Here is a 17,420-nt window from a genome sequence, read left to right on the forward strand (position 1 = left end):
GACATATCTCTGCCTTAGCTATCTAACTTTCACACAGTACAACCAAAGGCACCACAAACCTTGTCTCCAATACCAAGCACTGCTTGGCACTATGGTAAGGAAAGGTGCAAGGGACTTTCCAAGGATGAGACGGTCGATGTTACACACTTTAGGTGGGAGTTTCTGGTCGCACCCGGCCAGGGACCGGAAATTCCTGCCCGAGGTCAACAGTTCTTTAAATGGTCCGTCAAATTCCCCCCCCCCCCCCCCCCGCGCGATGTTTCCCGCAGTTGGCGGAACCGGACAATTTACCCCATATTGAGTTCCTTCTCCTTGAAGCAGAGGAGGCTAAGAGTAGAGTTGGTGGAGGTAATCAAACACGAAAGGTTCATATGATGCTAATTAGAGTTTGGATCGATAAATGTATCCTAATGGCAGTTGGGTCGAAAACCAGAGGGCATTGATTGGCAAAACTACCAGAGCCAACACGAGGAAACATTCCTTGCCACAGATTTGCACATCTGGAACGCACTACCTGATAGGACATCTTCAAAAAGGGAATTGGATAAATTCTGAAGGAGACTTGTAGAGTTGTGGGAAAAGAGTGCGGAGGAGGGAGTGAGACTAACTAATTGTGCTTTGAAAGCAGGAAAGATGGGCCAAATAGCCTCCTTCTGTGCTGTCCTACTCGGTGGGCGGGGTTCTCCTTTCCGGGGACTAAGCCCCCACGCCGGCGGGAAAACCGGCGCAAACCACTCCGACGTCAACAGCCTCCGAAAGTGCGGAATTCTTTGCATCTCAGGTGGCTAGTTGGACACCAGAAGGGTTGGCGCCGAAGGGACTGCCCGAGTTCACGCTTGCGCCAAAGGGCCGGCGTGATCTCGCGCATGTGCGGAACCGCCGGTGTGTTTTGCCGCATGCGCGGGGGATTCTCTTCCCTGCGCCAGCCGTGGCGGAGCCCTACAGGGGCTGGTGCAGAAGGAAGGAGTACCCCCATGGCACAGATCCGCCCGCAGATCGGTGGGCCCCGACCGCGGGCCAGGCCACCGTGGCCCCCCCCCCGGGGTCGGATCCGCCCGTGCCCCCGCTAGGACCGCCCCAGCCGACTTACCTGCCAGGTCCCGCCGTGTGGGACCATGCCGAACCCACACCGGCCGAACTGGCCAAAAACGGACAGCCGCTCGGCCCATCGGGGCCCGGAGAATTGGCGGGGGGGCTGCTGCCAACGGCCCCCACCGGCGTGGCATGAAGCCCGCCCCCGCCCAAAAACCGGCGCCAGAGAATACGGCTGCCGGCGACGGGGCGAGATTCGCGCCGCCCCCCCCCCCCCGGGGATTCTCAAAATCCCGCTGTATGATTCCATTGTTCCTTTACCAAGATTGAAAACTCCAAATTCAGCCAAGATGAGTTCAATAAGGGACATGAGGGCCAGGATTCTCCGACCCCCCGCCGGGTTGGAGAATCCCCGGGGGGGGGAGGCGTGAACCCCGCCCCGCCGCCCCAACGCCGGCTTCCCTATTCTCCGGCGTCATTTTTCGGGAGCTGCAGGGATTCCCGCCACGCCAGTCGGCGGCCGTTGACAGCGTCCCCTCCGGCGATTCGCCGGGCCCCGATGGGCCGAGTGGCCGTCGCATTTTGCCGAGTCCCGGCGGCGTGGATCACTCACCTCACACACCGCGGGACCTGGCAGGTAGGTGTGCGGGGGCCGCCCTGGGGGAGGGGGGGGTGGGATCCGACCCCAGGGGGTCCCCCCACGGTGGCCTGGCCCGCGATCGGGGCCTACCGATCTGCAGGCGGGCTGGTTCCGTGGGGGCCTTCTTTCCACCCCGCCGGGCCTCTGGAGGGCTCCGCCATATTGCCCGGGGGCCGGCGCGGAGAAGGGAACCCCCGCGCATGCGCGGTCTGCGCTTGCGCGGAAATACGCCGGCCGGTTCGTGCATGCGCGACCTCGTGCCGGCCCTTCGCCGCCGGCTGGAGCGGCGGGAACCAATCCGTCGTCAACCCATCCCCCGAAAAAGTGGAGAATTCCTCACTTTCGGGGGCCGTTGACGTCGGAGTGATTGGCACCGGTTTTCACGCCGGCGTGGGGACATCGCCCCATTATTGCAGAATCCCGCCCGAGGAGTCCACACAGAGTGAAGTAAAGAATTTTGCTTTATTTACAATTACGGTATATCCAATTCCTGATGGATCCCTACCGGGTCTCGTTCTGAGCCGACCTTACTGGCCAACCTTTTATACATCGCTAAGTGGAATTTCCCTGCTCCTCAGCGGATGAGCTCGTACTCCGCGAGAACCACGACGGAGATAATCATTCTCCCCCCACCACTCCGTAAGCCCAGTGCAGGGCATTACAATGAGGGAAGCTGATTGGTCTAACTGGCACATCCTTCCATGGAACCTACCAGCTGCCACAGGAAGCAGTTGACACAAATGGCTTCGATATTTTCAAAAGGAAACTAGATGTGGACGGACGTAAAGAGGGAGTGGAAAGGTACGCTGAAAGATTGAGGAAATGGAATTGGACGAGGTTTATCTAAATACCAGCACTGACTCATGAGGCCAAAGGACCCATCTCTGTTGATCTTCGCTCCATCACATTTTACGTATACCTAGAAAATGAATGCTTTCCATTTCCAGCAGGCTTTTCATTCCCTGACGCACCAAAGTGCCTTAAATCCAAGGAGGTACTCTTGAAGGGAGGCCACTGTTGTAACTAGGATGAGATCACCAAAACCTGCAAGTCCGCCTCCAAATCACACACCACCCTGACTTGCAAATATATTACAGACAGTTCATTCATCATCAGCCGATTGACGTGCTGAAAATCCCCCTCTAAATCACTGTGGGTGCACATACAACACACGGATCGCGGCAGGACACAGTCCACCACCACCTGCAACTGGCAACAGAGAATCAATGCACCCTCGCTAGCGACCCCCGCCTCCCAAGAATGAATTCGGAACATTCTATGTTTCTCTGTTTTTGAGCATCCCAATGTACAACATTTCATGCAAACTTAAACATAACATTCAGCATCGCGTGCCCGGTCACCCGTGGGACATCCTACCTGTTTCTACCCATGGTTTCATGGTCCTTTACAACAACGTGGATCTCAGAACTTGCATCCAGCGGCGTTCCTTTCAAATCCCATTCAAAGCCCTGTGTGCAAGGACCAACAGGGATTAGCATTGGATGTAATGCAGTTACAGCCACTGTCCCAAACAGGGGTGGCAACCAAAGTTCAACGTGGCCAAATACTAGCACGAAAGAGAGAAAAAAAGGACCTGCATTTCTATAGCGCCTTTCACCAGCTCACACCATCGCAAAGTTCTTCACAGCACGTTTGAAGAGCTGTCCCTGTTCTGTTGTGAGGAAATGCAACATCGAACTTGCATGACGGCACAATCCGCCATGTGACAATTATCTGTTTTAGTGATGTTGATTGACGGATAAACATTGGTCAGCCTGCTCTTCTTCAAACTAATGAACATAAGAACATAAGAACTAGGAGCAGGAGTAGGACATTCTGCCCCTCGAGCCTGCTCCACCATTCAATGAGATCATGGCTGATCTCATCTCGGCCTCACCTCCACCTTCCTGCCCCCTCCCCATAACCCTTTACCTCGCTGCTCAATAAAAATCTGACTATCTCCTCCTTAAATGTGTTTAACGTTCTGGCCTCCACTGCACTCCGGGGTAGAGAATTCCTCAGATTCACGGCCCTTTGAGTGAGGTTAATTCCTCCTTATTTCTGTTTTAAATCTGCCACCTCTTAGCCTAAAGCTATGACCTCTTGTTCTAGAATGTCCAGCAAGGGGAAATATGCTCGCTGCTGTAATCTTCTATGTCCACACAAAAGGTGACTCGGCGCAATGTCTTTTCCCAAAAGACAGCTCATCCAGCAGGGTGTCACTCCCTCGGTATTGCACTGGGAGTGACCGCCTGGATGATGTGCTGGTGCCTCTGAATGAGGACGCGGAGGAGGGAACTCACGAACCACAGCGGTCAATCTGCATCCAAAGTTAGGAGATTGACAATGCTGGAGGGCTAAGACTTGGCACAACGGTAGAATATCATCTCCAGTCCAATTGAAGCCTGCTCGCTTGGGCCCCTATCCACAAACATTCAATCCCTCCACCACCGACGCACAGTGGCAACCATGTGTACCGTCCACAAGACACATTACAGCAGCTCGCCAAGATGCCCTCAAAAGCCCCTTCCGAATCCACGACTGATTGTTGTCCGATGAGAAGGACGGCAGATGCATGGGAACACCACCTCCTGGAAATTCCCTAGCCACACAACATGCCGACTGTGAAATGTATCACCGTCCCTTCACTGCCGCTGGGTCAAAATCCTGGAATTCCCTCCCTAACAGCACTGTGGGTGTACCTACGCCACGTGGGCAGTAACTGCTGGCCAAGCCAGCGATGCCCACATTCCATGAATAAATAGGAAAAAAGAAAAAAGTGGCTGAGGGTTCGAACCCCAATCTGGACAAACTCGGCAAGTGGAGATGTCCCATTGTTGAGTGTATCCAAGGCTGGACTCGGTGGGTTTTGTAAAGCGACCTCTTATGTGACTTCCTTTGAAGGTTCCTCCTGTCTACTCTATCTCTACTCCAACAATTTTTTGCACCTCAATCCTGTCACCCCTCAACCTTCTCTGTTGCAAGGAAAATAACCCAACCTCTCCAGATCGCTCCTCACAGCTACAATTCTCCAGCCCTGGAACCATTCTAGTAAACCTCCTCTGCACTCTCCCCAGATCAATTACGTCCCTCCTGTAATGTGGTGACCAGAACTGCACACTGGAGTATTGCGTGCAATTCTGGTCGCCGCATTATAGGAAGGATGTGGAAGCATTGGAAAGGGTGCAGAGGAGATTTACCAGGATTTTGCCTGGTATGGAGGGAAGATCTTATGAGGAAAGGCTGAGGGACTTGAGGCTGTTTTCATTGGAGAGAAAGTTAAGAGATGACTTAATAGAGGCATACAAGATGATCAGAGGATTGGATAGGGTGGACAGTGAGAGCCTTTTTCCTCGGCTGGTGATGGCTAGCACGAGGGGACATAGCTTTAAATTGAGGGGAGATAGATATAGGACAGATGTCAGAGGTGGGTTCTTTACTCAGAGAGTAGTAAGGGCATGGAATGCCCTGCCTGCAGCAGTAGTGGACTCGCCAACATTAAGGGCATTTAAATGGTCATTGGATAGACATATGGACGATAAGGGAATAGTGTAGATGGGCTTTAGAGTGGTTTCACAGGTCGGCGCAACATCGAGGGCCGAAGGGCCTGTACTGCGCTGTAATGTTCTATTGCACACAATACTCCAGTTGTGGCCTCATCAGTGTCTTATACACTCCAACGTTACATCCTTACTTTGTATCTGAAACCTCTGCCAATAAAGGAGAGCATTCCATCTGCCTGCTTTACAACCTCATCTACCTGTACTGGGCACTTGCACACGAAGATCTCTCACTTCATCGACCTCTTTCAGAGTATTCCGATATTTTGTGTGGCCAGTGCACCATTAATGCGGTGAATTTCTGCGATTTGAAATAGGGGGCAGATTCAATAAAAGAGGAGGGGATGAATGGACTTTGTTTTTCAAAGAGGTGGATAGAATAGGCAAAAAAAGGCTGAAGGGCCTCCTTCTGTGCAGTGTCAATCCAGGATCCTGTGACTATGGGCTGTTTGATAAGTTTCTCACCTCATTCCAGACGGGGTTTAAGTTGTTCTTAATCACTTTGGTCTTCTTCTTCACACCTGAAATGGAAAGCAAAAGGCAATCAGCTCAGAAGGCAAATGGAAGAAGGCAGAATTTGTCGGGGAGGGCTGGATTTTCACCTTCGAAGCGAGTAGCGGGAGTTGGGCATTTTCCCGGCTCGGAACGCCCGCTTCAGGAGAAGGCACTAAATTGCAGAATGACGCACTTGAACACCCATTTGGCCCATCATGTGCTTGCTCGCTGAAAGGGATTGTCACTTCATAGATTATCATAGAATTTACAGTGCAGAAGGAGGCCATTCGGCCCATCGAGTCTGCACCAGCTCTTGGAAAGAGCACCCTACCCAAGGTCAACACCTCCACATTATCCCCATACCCCGGTAACCCCACCCAACACTAAGGGCAATTTTGGACACTAAGGGCAATTTATCATGGCCAATCCACCTAACCTGCACATCTTTGGACTGTGGGAGGAAACCGGAGCATCCGGAGAAAACCCACGCACACACGGGGAGAATGTGCAGACTCCGCACAGTGACCCAAGCCAGAATCGAACCTGGGACCCTGGAGCTGTGAAGCAATTGTGCTAACCACAATGCTACCGTGCTGCCCATGAAAAGTACTTGATGCTTTTCAAGAATCTATCCAATTCCTTTTTGAAAATTCCGATTGAATCTCCTTTTTTTAAATAAGTTTAGAGTATCCAATTAAGTTTTTCCAATTAAGGGGCAATTTAGCGTGTCCAATCCACCTACCCTGCACATCCTTTTGGGTTGTGGGGGCGAAACCCACGCAAACATGGGCCCTTCTGGTTCTTTTGCCAATTATCTGAAATCTACATCCTCTGATGACCAACTCCCCTGCCACTGGAAACAGTTTCCCCTTATTCTCTCAATCAAATTCCTTCATCAATAAATCTTCCATTAAGCGGCTCCGATCAAAGAAGAACAATGCCAATTTCTCCATTCTTCGCATGTAACTGACGTCTCTCACTTTGAGCTGGATAATGCACAATGCGGTTTGGTTGAGAGCCAGGACATCCATTAACCTTGTTGAAACAAAGGGTAAATATTGCTTGATTGACAACTCCTGCTCTCTGATCTATTCTGTCAGTTGCACAGTTCTGATTTGCAGAAGGAAAATAAGTTTAAAGTGCTTGGTTTAATGTACTGGATTCTTGGCATTTTTATTGGGCAGTAATGGAAATAGCTTTTTTAAAGAATTGAAAGTTATGATTGGATGACTATTTTTGAAAGTTTTTAACACATCCTATTGTCACTAAATGGTTCATTGATTCTTCCCCAGTGTATGGTGGATGAATTCATATGGAAGCGCCAAAGCCTGGCAGTGAAGCATGTCAATCCAAGTAGGTGGGCGTGGGGAATAACATGGATGTAGCATGGGGAGTGTGTGGGTGCAGGGGGGGTGAGGGCTAGAGGACTGTTTTTTGTATTGCTGCCATTATTACAAAGTCCCACAGCGCCAAGGCGGGCCTTATAAAAAGTGAGCCTCGACACCTAGAGACCCCTGAATGCTTTCTTGGGGGAGTGCAGTGGGCCCAGTCCCACCCCCCCCCCAATCCCAGTTGTGTCCCGTGCACTATTCCCCATTCCCAGCTGTGTTCCTGTGCGCTCTTTCCCATTCCCAGCTGCGCATCGTGTGGTGAGCAGTGCACTCTGGGACATGAAGCAGGGATTAACACCAGGGAAATAAATCTTAATGGGATTAATTTCTGTAATGAGGGGGAGTTGTAGGGGAAATGGAGAGGACTGGGTCTATATTTGCTCTTGCCAAAAGCCAGCATGGACATAACAGATCGAATGGCCTCCTGATGCGCAATTATCATTTTACGATTCTATATTCTCTGGAGTTTAGAAGACTGGTGAATGATGCTATTGCAAAGTATAACATTCTTTGAGGGCTTGACGGTGTTGATGCTGAGAAACAGATTCTCTTGGCTGGCGGTTCTCGAACACTGGGTCACATTCTCAGAATAGGGGTCCAGCCACTGAGCACAGGGATGAGGAGACACCCCAGAGAGACTCAGTCATTGAGACTGGACAGGAGGAAAACATGGGATAGGGGGTTAGGGCAATTAAGTGGAGTTAATTTTAAAGTCCGGCCATGATCTTACTGAATGGGGGAGCAGGCGCAATGATCTGTATGGCCCACACATGCTCCTAAGTCCCGTGTTTGCATTTCTTGCCGGCTGCATTGGAATTTAGGAACAGGAATGGTCAATTTAGCTCCTTCAGCCGTTTGTCACCTAATGTGGCCTGTGCTCATCTGCGGTGTAAGCCATACATACACGCACTGTTGCCCCGTCGGGCAACACGGTAGTACAAAGGGCAGCATGGTCGCACAGTGGTTAGCACAGTTGCTTCACAGCTCCTGGGTCCCAGGTTCGATTCCCGCCTTGGGTCACTGTCTGTGCGGAGTCTGCATGTTCTCCCCGTGTCTGCGTGGGTTTCCTCCGGGTGCTCCGGTTTCCTCCCACAGTCCAAGGATGTGCAGGTTGGGTGGATTGGCCATGATAAATTGCCCGTAGTGTCCAAAAAGCTGAGGTGGGGTTACTGGGTTATGGGGATAGGGTGGAGGCCTGGGCTTAAGTAGGGTGCTCTTTCCAAGGGCCGGTGCAGACTCGATGGGCCGAATGGCCTCCTTCTGCACTGTAAATTCTATGAATCTCTGTCACTGGATACATTTGCCTAACTGTAATCATTCAATCTCAGATTTAAAGTTAAGAATTGCTGTGGAATATTTGCTTTCGAGGAAGAGAGTCTCAAGTTCCTGCCACCATTTATGTGTAGAAGCCTTTCCGAACTTCACCCTGCAAGGTCTGGCTCTCATTTATTGGCGGGACAGACCCAGCAGAGGTGGCGGCACAATGGTATGCAGTCAGAATCATAGAATTTACAGTGCAGAAGGAGGCCATTCAGCCCTTCGAGTCTGCACCGGCCCTTGGAAAGAGCACCCTATCTATGTCCATACCTCCACCCTATCCCCACACCTCCACCCTATCCCCGTAACCCCACCTAACCTTTTTTGGACACTAAGGGCAATTTAGCACGGCCAATCCACCTAACCTGCACATCTTTGGACTGTGGGAGGAAACCGGAGCACCCAGAGGAAACCCACGCAGACACGGGGAGAACGTGCAGATTCCGCACAGACAGTGACCCAGCGGGGAATCGAACCTGGGACCCTGGTTCTGTGAAGCAACCGTGCTAACCACTATGCTACCATGCTGCCCACTTGGAGGGAGTGGATCTGGGAGTCCTCAACATTGTCTCTGGATGCCATGAGGTTTTCATTGCATCAGGTCAAACATGGGCAACCCTGCTGATTAATAAGGGGATCAAGGGCTATGGGGAGAAGGCAGAAGAATGAGGATGAGAAAAATATCAGCCATGATTGAATGGCGGAGCAGACTCGATGGGCCAAATGGCCTAATTCTGCTCCGATGTCTTATGGTCTTATTACCACGTAACCGCTGTCGCCACCTATTCTGGTGGGGGCCCATCCCCCTCAGGCCCCCACCATCCCCCCCCCCCCCCCAGCTGATGTATCAGTACTCCCTCATGTTGAACACCACTTGGGGGAAGCACTGACTAACAGCACAGACTGTACTCTGGGTGGGGGGGGACTTCAATATCCATCATCAAGAGAAGCTCAGGACCACCACCACAGATTGAGCTGGTCAAACCCTGAAGGACATATCTGCCTGACTGAGCGTGCAGCAGGTGGTGAGGAAACAAGAGGTCAAAAACCTTCCTCGCCCCGCCCTCACCAATCTACCTGCCGCAGACACATCTGTCCATCTTAACAACACTGGTAAGGGTTACCATTGCACAGTCCTTGTGGAGACAAAGATCTATCCACAGATGTGTCCGTCCTCAGTAATGCGGGAGCCCAGCACATCCATGCTGAAGACAAGGCACAATTGAAGCATTTGCAACAATCTTCAGCCAGAAGTGCCGATTGGATGATCCACCTCGACCTCCTCCGGACAGATGTCCGTCTTCAGCCCAATTGATTCACTCCAGGTGATATCTTGAAATGACTGAAGGCACTGGATACTGCAAAGGCTGTGGGCTCTTCTTTAGTATTGAAGACTTGTGCTCCAGAACTTGCCGCACCCCCAGCCAAGCTGTTCCACTACAACATTGGCATCTACCCGGCAATGTGGAAATTGCCCAGGTATATCCTGTACACAAGAAACAGGGCGAATCCATTCCAGCCAATTACCGTCCCCTCAGTCTACTCTCCGTCATCAGCAAAATGATGGCAGCTGTTGTCGACAGTGTTGTCAAGCAGCACTTACACAGTCATAACCTAGTCACTGACACTCAGTTTGGGTTCCATCCGGACCATTCGTCCTTGACCCCATTCCAGTCTTGGTCCAAACAGTAGACACAGCATTGAACGGACAAGTTGAGGTGACCCCACAATCAACGGAGCCGAGTGGCTCTAGGTGAGGGGGTGAACAGGGTTCGGTGCGAGCTAGTTAAGCCTAGAGGTGACAGAAGCATGAATGAGGGCTTCAGCAGCAGATCAGCTGAGGCAGGGCAGAGACGGGCGATAGTCAGTGGAAGGCGGTTGACTGAGTAATGGGGAGGATATGGGGTCAAATCTAAGAGCCTTGGCTCAGTCTCAGACAGTGAACGAGGAGTGAAGACAATAGTTGAGGAATAGCAGTGTGATGGGAACTGAAGACAATGGATGGGATTTTCTCACACTTCCTGTCGACAAGACCTTCCAGTCTTGCAGAAGATGACCCCCCCCCCACCTCCACCCATGACAGTAGAGGGCGGGCGAACTGCAGGAAACACCATAGACACCGGTGGGACTGGGCGATCCCACCAGTGGCCAACGGAAAGTCGCCTTTGCTGTTGGAAGACACACCTCGAGGGAGGGAGAGGGCTAGAATACAAGACCAGGGATATACTTCTGAGATTGTATAAGGCTCTGGTCAGACCCCATTTGGAGTATTGTGAGCAGTTTTGGGCCCCATATCTAAGGAAGGATGTGCTGGCCTTGGAAAGGGTCCAGAGGAGGTTCACAAGAATTATCCCTGGAATGAAGAGTTTGACGTATAAAAAATAGTTGAGGACTCTGGGTCTGTACTTAGAGTTTAGAAGGATGAGGGGGGATCTTATTGAAACTTACAGGATACTGCGAGGCCTGGATAGAGCGGACGTGGAGAGGATGTTTACATTTGTAGGAAAAACTAGAAGCAGAGGACACAATCTCAGACTGAAGGGACGATCCTTTAAAACAGAGATGAAGAGGACTTTCTTCCGCCAGAGGGTGGGGAATCTGTGGAACTCTTTGCCGCAGAAGGCTGTGGAGGCCAAATCACTGAGTGTCTTTAAGACAGAGATAGATAGGTTCTTGATTAATAAGGGGATCAGGGGTTATGTGGAGAAGGCAGGAGAATGGGGACGGGCAGCACGGTAGCACAGTGGTTAGCACAGTTGCTTCGCAGCTCCAGGATCCCAGGTTCGATTCCTGGCTTGGGTCACTGTCTGTGCGGAGTCTGTACGTTCTCCCCGTGTCTGCGTGGGTTTCCTCCGGGTGCTCCGGTTTCCTCCCACAGTCCAAAGATGTGCAGGTTAGGTGGATTGGCCATGCTAAATTGCCCTCAGTGTCCAAAAAGATTAAGTAGGGTTACTGGGTTACGGGGATGGGCTGGGCTTAAGTGGGGTGCTCTTTCCAAGGGCCGGTGCACACTCAATGGGCTGAATGATCTCCTTCTGGGCTGTAATTTCTATGATTCTATGAGAAAAATATCAGCCATGATTGAATGGCGGAGCAGACTTGATGGGCCGAGTGGCCTAATTCTGCTCCTATGCCTTATGGTCTTACGCTTATGGGGGGGGGGGTAAAGTCCTGATCAATTGCTTTGGTCAATCCAATATTTAATTGAAACCTTAGGAGAGAAGGGGAAGATTTTAAGCAGAAGGGTACAAAACTGGCAGATGATCCTGATTGTAAACACGAATATCAGAGACTCCCTAGCCCCCCCCCCCCCCTCCCCCCAACAAAAACAACCTCAAAGCAAGATTTCAGCATCCCTTTCTCTCTGATAGTTCAATGCTATCGTTTGATTCTGTTTTCAAGGATCTGCTCACTTTAAGGGGAGGTGTGAGGTCTATATATGGAAGCAAAGTTTCAAAGAAGAGCTTCAGTGGGGTTTTGTCCCTCCTCCCACATTTCCTGCATCCCTGCGAACAACAGGCGGGAGAATGAAAGCTGCCTCGTCCCACAGAACAGGCCAGAACCCTCACAGACAAGCATGGGAGGGCGAGAAGCCCTCACAATACTCAGGGGTCGTTTGAGGTGACGGACAACATGACAGATGATGGACTGACACTTGAATAACAGGCTTTTCCCCCAGAGAGACAGAGCTTCAAAACAGCAGTCAAAATCAGAAAAGCTGCATGGAATTACTCCGCAAGAATAGTTTTGCTTTTTAAAATCCCGAAGGAAAGCGACACTGAATGATCGCATCCGTCTGATGCAGGAGTCTGGGTTTAAGATTCAGGAGCAGAAGCGATTCTTCAAAGAGAAAACTGCTCAAAAGAACAGCTCTGCAGAGGAAGACCAGATTGAGGGACGAATTGGGTCGCTGGTTCAGCGGGTCAGGCCACTCGCGAGGGGCCGAACAGCCTCCTTCTCAGCTGTGTCATTCTACAGTTATGTCAGCAGCCTTTAACCTGCCTGCTTCGCAGCGGGGATGTCGAACTGATAATACATCTGTCAATCCTGCAGCCAACACTCATCTCCACTCCCCAAACCATTCCTTCCAGACTGCTCCCCTGCTGGGGGTTGTGATTTGAGATTCGATCCCCTTACCTTTAAAGCTCAGAGTCACGACTGGGTCACTCTGCCTGTCTCTTTTTTCCACATTGGGAAGATTCCTGGCTGAAATTACAAGGCACCGGAGCATGCTTCAACTTGACGAGGATGCCTCCCGTGAACAAATCAAATCCCCCCCCAAAACTTTGAAAAAGCAGACGCACTCACAGTCTCTCAGTGAAGGAGAGAAATGGAATGAATGCTTCCTATCCGAGACTCCCCATGGGGAACAAGTTGCCGTTAATGGCTTTTTTCCCAGAGGGGAAATGGCAATCCAGGCTCCTCCCAAATTTTCTGGAACAGGGAAAATCTTAAAATACCTCCACTTAACCCTTGAGGATCCTGATTTTCCATTCACCCTCATTTGGATTTATTTTCCTCTCTTTCCTTCCTCTTTTTGGACCAACCCTCAGGAATAGGAAGATTCCAGTCACCTGGGACTATGGCGACTTTACTGACTTTTACAGGAATCAGAATTTTAAAATTGTGGACCCTTGTTGTAGAACCCACCCCCCCACCCCCAACCTCACCAGAGGAAATACTTTCCCTCTATCAAATCCATCAATTACCTTAACAACCTCATTCAAACCACAGCTCAATCTTCTCCAAAGATGTGCGGGTTAGGTGGATTGGCCGTGATAAATTGCCCTTAGTGTCCAAAAAGGTAGGGCGCTATCCTCCCCCCCCCCCCCCCCACGCCGGGTGGGAGAATCGCCGGGGTGCCGCGCGAATCGCGCCACGCCGCCCCCACCCCCGCACGCGATTCTCCCACCCCCGGAAACCAGCGGCGCGCGATTCGCTCGGAGAGCCGGCGAGCGGCGATTCTCCGGCCCGAATGGGCCGAGCGGCCGCTACGACACGACAGGTTCCCGCCGGCGCCGTCCACCCCTGGTCGCTGCCGGTGGGAACTCTGCGGGAACGCTGGGGGGGGGGGGGGGGCGGCCTGTGGGGGAGGGAGGGGGGGGCTCCTTCACCGGGGTGGCCTCCGATGGGGTCTGGCCCGCGATCGGGGCCCACCGATCGGCGGGCCAGCCTCTCCCCCCCCCCCCCCCGGGCCTACCTCCTTCAGCGCGCGGCCCCAGAACAGCGGCGCCATGTTGGTGAGGGGCCGGCGTGCGTAAGACGTTCCCCGCGCATGCGCGGGATGGCGCGGACCCAACTGCGCAGGTTGGCGCGGCGGTAAGGACGCTGGAGCGGCGTGAACCACTCCAGCGCCGCGCTGGCCCCCTGTGGGGGCCAGAATAGTTTGTGCCCGGGCCCGGTTCGCGCCTCCTTATCGGAGAATCGCCCCCGTAAGGTGGGGTTAGGGGGATAGGGTGGAGGTGTGGGCTTAAGTAGGGTGCTCTTTCCAAGGGCCAGTGCAGACTCGATGGGCCGAATGGCCTCCTTCTGCACTGTAAATTCAATGATTCTATGATTCTGCTCCTGAGAAATACAAGCCGAGTCATTACGGTAGCTCAGTGGTTAGCACTGCTGCCTCACAGCTACAGGGTCCCAGGTTCAATTCCGGCCTCAGGTGACTGTGTGGAGTTTGCACTTTCTCCCTGTGTCTGCGTGGGTTTCCTCCGGGTGCTCCGGTTTCCTCAAAGTGCAAGTTAGGTGGATAGGCCATGCTAAAATTGTCCCTTAGTGTCCAAAAGGTTCGGTTGGGTTACTGTGTTACGGGGATAGGGTGGAGGTGTGTGCTTAAGTAGGATGCTCTTTCTAAGGGCCGGTGCAGAGTCGATGGGCTGAATGGCCTCCTACTGCACTGAAAACTCTATGATATGGTAACCCTGCTATTTTCAACCGGGCATCATTCTGTGAATGGGCACTGCCACTCTGCCAATGCCAGTGCAATGCCTCAATGCGTGGCAGTGCGTGGTGGTGTTGACACTGGGCATGTAATCCAGAGACCCGGGGTACTGCTCTGGAGACCCAGGTTCAAATCCCACCAGGGCAGATGGTGAAATTTGAATTCAATAAATATCTGGAATTGAAAGTCAAATGGTGACCATGAAACCAGTGCCGATTGTCGTACAAACCCACTAATGGTTCACTAATGTCCTTTAGGGAAGGAAATCTGCCGTCCTTACCTGGTCTGGCCTACACGTGACTCCAGACACACAGCAGTGTGGCTGACTCTCAAATACCCTCTGAAATGGCCGAGCAACCAGTCAGTTCTGGGGCAATTAGGGACGTGCAACAAATCCTGGCCCAGCCAGCGAGGCCCACATCCCAAGAATGCCCATAAACAAACGTAACGCTCCAAGTGAGGCCTAACCAAATCTTTGTTCAGCTGTTCAGCTACAGAATAACTTCCACGGCTTTATCTTGCAGATCTGAGATACACGCCAACACCCCACTGGCCTTTTGAATTAATTTTTGGACCGCGCCACTAATTTTTCGTAATTTCTGTAAGTCAACCATAAACCTTTCTGCTCGTCCGTAGCTCCCAGCTTCTCACCATTTCAAAATGCTTCAGTTGTTTTGTCTTTAATTCATTCCTGGGTGGGCGTTGCTGGCATTTATTGCCCATTCCTAACTGGTTGAGTCGTTTGCTGCATTTCAGAGGACAGTTAAGATTCGACCGCACCAGGGCAGCACGGTGGCGCAGTGGTTAGCACTGCTGCCTCACGGCACCGAGGACCCGGGTTCGAATCCTGGCCGCCGGGTCACATTCCGTGTGGAGTTTGCCCATTCTCCCCCCCTGTGTGCGTGGGTTTCGCCCCCACGACCCAAAAAGGACGTGCAGGGTAGGTGGATTGGCCGCGCCAAATCACCCCTTAATTGGAAAAAAAAAGAAATTGGGTAATCTAAATTTGTTTGAAAAAAAGATTCAACCACATTGCTGCAGGTCTGTTTGGGTAAGGATGGCAAAATTCCTCCTCTGAAGGACATTGTGGCCGCAAAGCCCCGCCGCCAAACGCAAGTAAAATTGTGCGAGATGATGTGGGCCCGCATCCTGAAGGCTCCGCGATGGTTGTGAGTCCGGCAACAATTAAAGGGCCAAGGAAGGTGATTACAAAGCCTCGGAACGCAGATTTGAAGTTGCCTGTGGATGTTTGCGCCCTGTCGCAGAGGTGAAAAGGGCAGGGGCGGGTATTAGTTTTTTATATCAATTTGTCTCCAAGGGTGCGGGAGTCAAGGCCTCTGGAGAACAAACCACTTTCATTTTATTTGTCATTTTGGCGCTGTCGTATTTCTGAGTTTTGCCAGATTTCCATTTGATCGAGCGAGCTTTCTAAGCTGAGTCACTTACAAATCTGTGCCAATGTTCGAACAAAATAGATCAGTCTGCACAAACCATGGGGAACAATGACATTTACAAAAGGTATCTTGGCCTTAAAAATCCATGGCCATTCGGCATACAGCCACTGTCGTTATATAGAGGGAGGGTGTTGAGCTAGGGGTAGGGGGCTCTCTGAGCATCGGACTGCCCATGAGTTGGGCCTTCATTGGAACCCACCACAGGGACACTGCACATTTGTCATCGAAAATGTCCCAACTGAACACAGCGGTATTTGTAAAATATCATCGATGCCTGTTTCTTCAAAAACTGTTTCTTTTTTAAGATTCCCCGCAAAAGGAAACACCACACTTTGTTTACAACCCCCCCCCCGCACCCCCTCCCTCACTCCACCCCCTCCCACCACAGCTACACGCCCGAGCTGCGTCACCTCAAACGGGCGGTCCAGAGATTCTGCAATAGCAGGTGGACCAGATGCACCTTTCATGGTGTAAGGGTAACTACCACATTGGAGCATTGTGCTCACTGGAGTTATTAATAATAATCTTTATCAGTGTCACAAGTAGGCTGACATTAACACTGCAGTGAAGTTACTGTGAAAAGCCCCTAGTCGCCACATTCCGGCACCTGTTCGGGTACACAGAGGGAGAATTCAGAATGTCCAAATTACCTTACAAGCACGTCTTTCGGGACTTGTGGGAGGAAACCGGAGGACCCGGAGGAAACCGGAGTACCCGGAGGAAACTGGAGCACTCCGGAGAGTTAGTGGTTGGTGTCATAATATACACCAGTATATCACGGTGCAGGCACACACACACACTGATGGACATGCAGTGGGACCAATCAGCATACACAACACCGCAGCCAATCACCAGTGAGAGCACACGCACTATAAAGACAGGGGACAGGAGAGTTCCCACTCATTCTAGTAGCAGCCAGCTCGGAGCACAGAGCTCACAGCCTGCAACACAGACATTCACCATGTGCTGAGTGCATCACCTGGTTAGGACTAGGCAAGGGTCAACAGTTAAAGCTGGTATTGCATTTACCCACAGTTCAAGTATGTTAATATAGTTAACCTTATAATAAAATAGAGTTGCACCACTTCCAGTGTTGGTGACCTGTTTGTGATCCAGAACACCCAACACATCAGTTGGGTTTACAGTGCCAGCGCAGTCCTGAGAGAGTGCAGCACTCTCTGTGCTGCCAGTGTTCAGCTGAGATCTTAATCTGAGAACACATCTACCCTCTCGGTTGAATGTAAAAGATCCAACCGTGCCGTCTATGGGAGCTTGCTGTGCACAATGGGACTGGCCAGCATTTTCCACATCATGGGCGGGGTTCTCTGGCCTGCCTCGTGTTTCTCGGTGGCAGGAGACAGTGCTCCATTAGTTGATGGCCGAATTATCTAGCCCCCCCTGTGGTATTATCAGGTATTACGGTACCTGAGAGGCTGAAGTACCATTGGTTAAACCTAGGGGTTTTACCATTGGCTGTAGAGTACGGTAGCTCCGCCCCAATAGGCGGGGTATAAGAACTTGTGCCGTCCCAGCAGCCCTCATTCTGTACCTGAGCTGCTGGGGAATACTTCTAGTTTATTAAAGCCTTCAGTTGTA

General features: G+C 51.6%; 1 protein-coding gene across 1 annotated transcript in view; it reads right to left on the bottom strand.

Moving 5' to 3' along the window:
• dysf (dysferlin, limb girdle muscular dystrophy 2B (autosomal recessive)) overlaps positions 1-12,814 on the bottom strand; it is a 427,787-nt gene extending 414,973 nt beyond the window's left edge. Inside the window, exons 1-3 of the mRNA XM_072497740.1 lie at positions 12,573-12,814; positions 5,698-5,753; positions 3,050-3,141 (exon numbers count right to left, since the gene is read on the bottom strand). Of these exons, the coding sequence (XP_072353841.1) occupies positions 3,050-3,141; positions 5,698-5,753; positions 12,573-12,666 (242 nt within the window). The 5' untranslated portion in view covers positions 12,667-12,814. The remainder of the gene's footprint in view (positions 1-3,049; positions 3,142-5,697; positions 5,754-12,572) is intronic.
• Between the last annotated feature and the right edge of the window lie 4,606 nt (positions 12,815-17,420).

Source organism: Scyliorhinus torazame, chromosome 3, assembly GCF_047496885.1.
Source record: "Scyliorhinus torazame isolate Kashiwa2021f chromosome 3, sScyTor2.1, whole genome shotgun sequence".
Classification (NCBI taxonomy): Eukaryota; Metazoa; Chordata; class Chondrichthyes; order Carcharhiniformes; family Scyliorhinidae; genus Scyliorhinus; species Scyliorhinus torazame.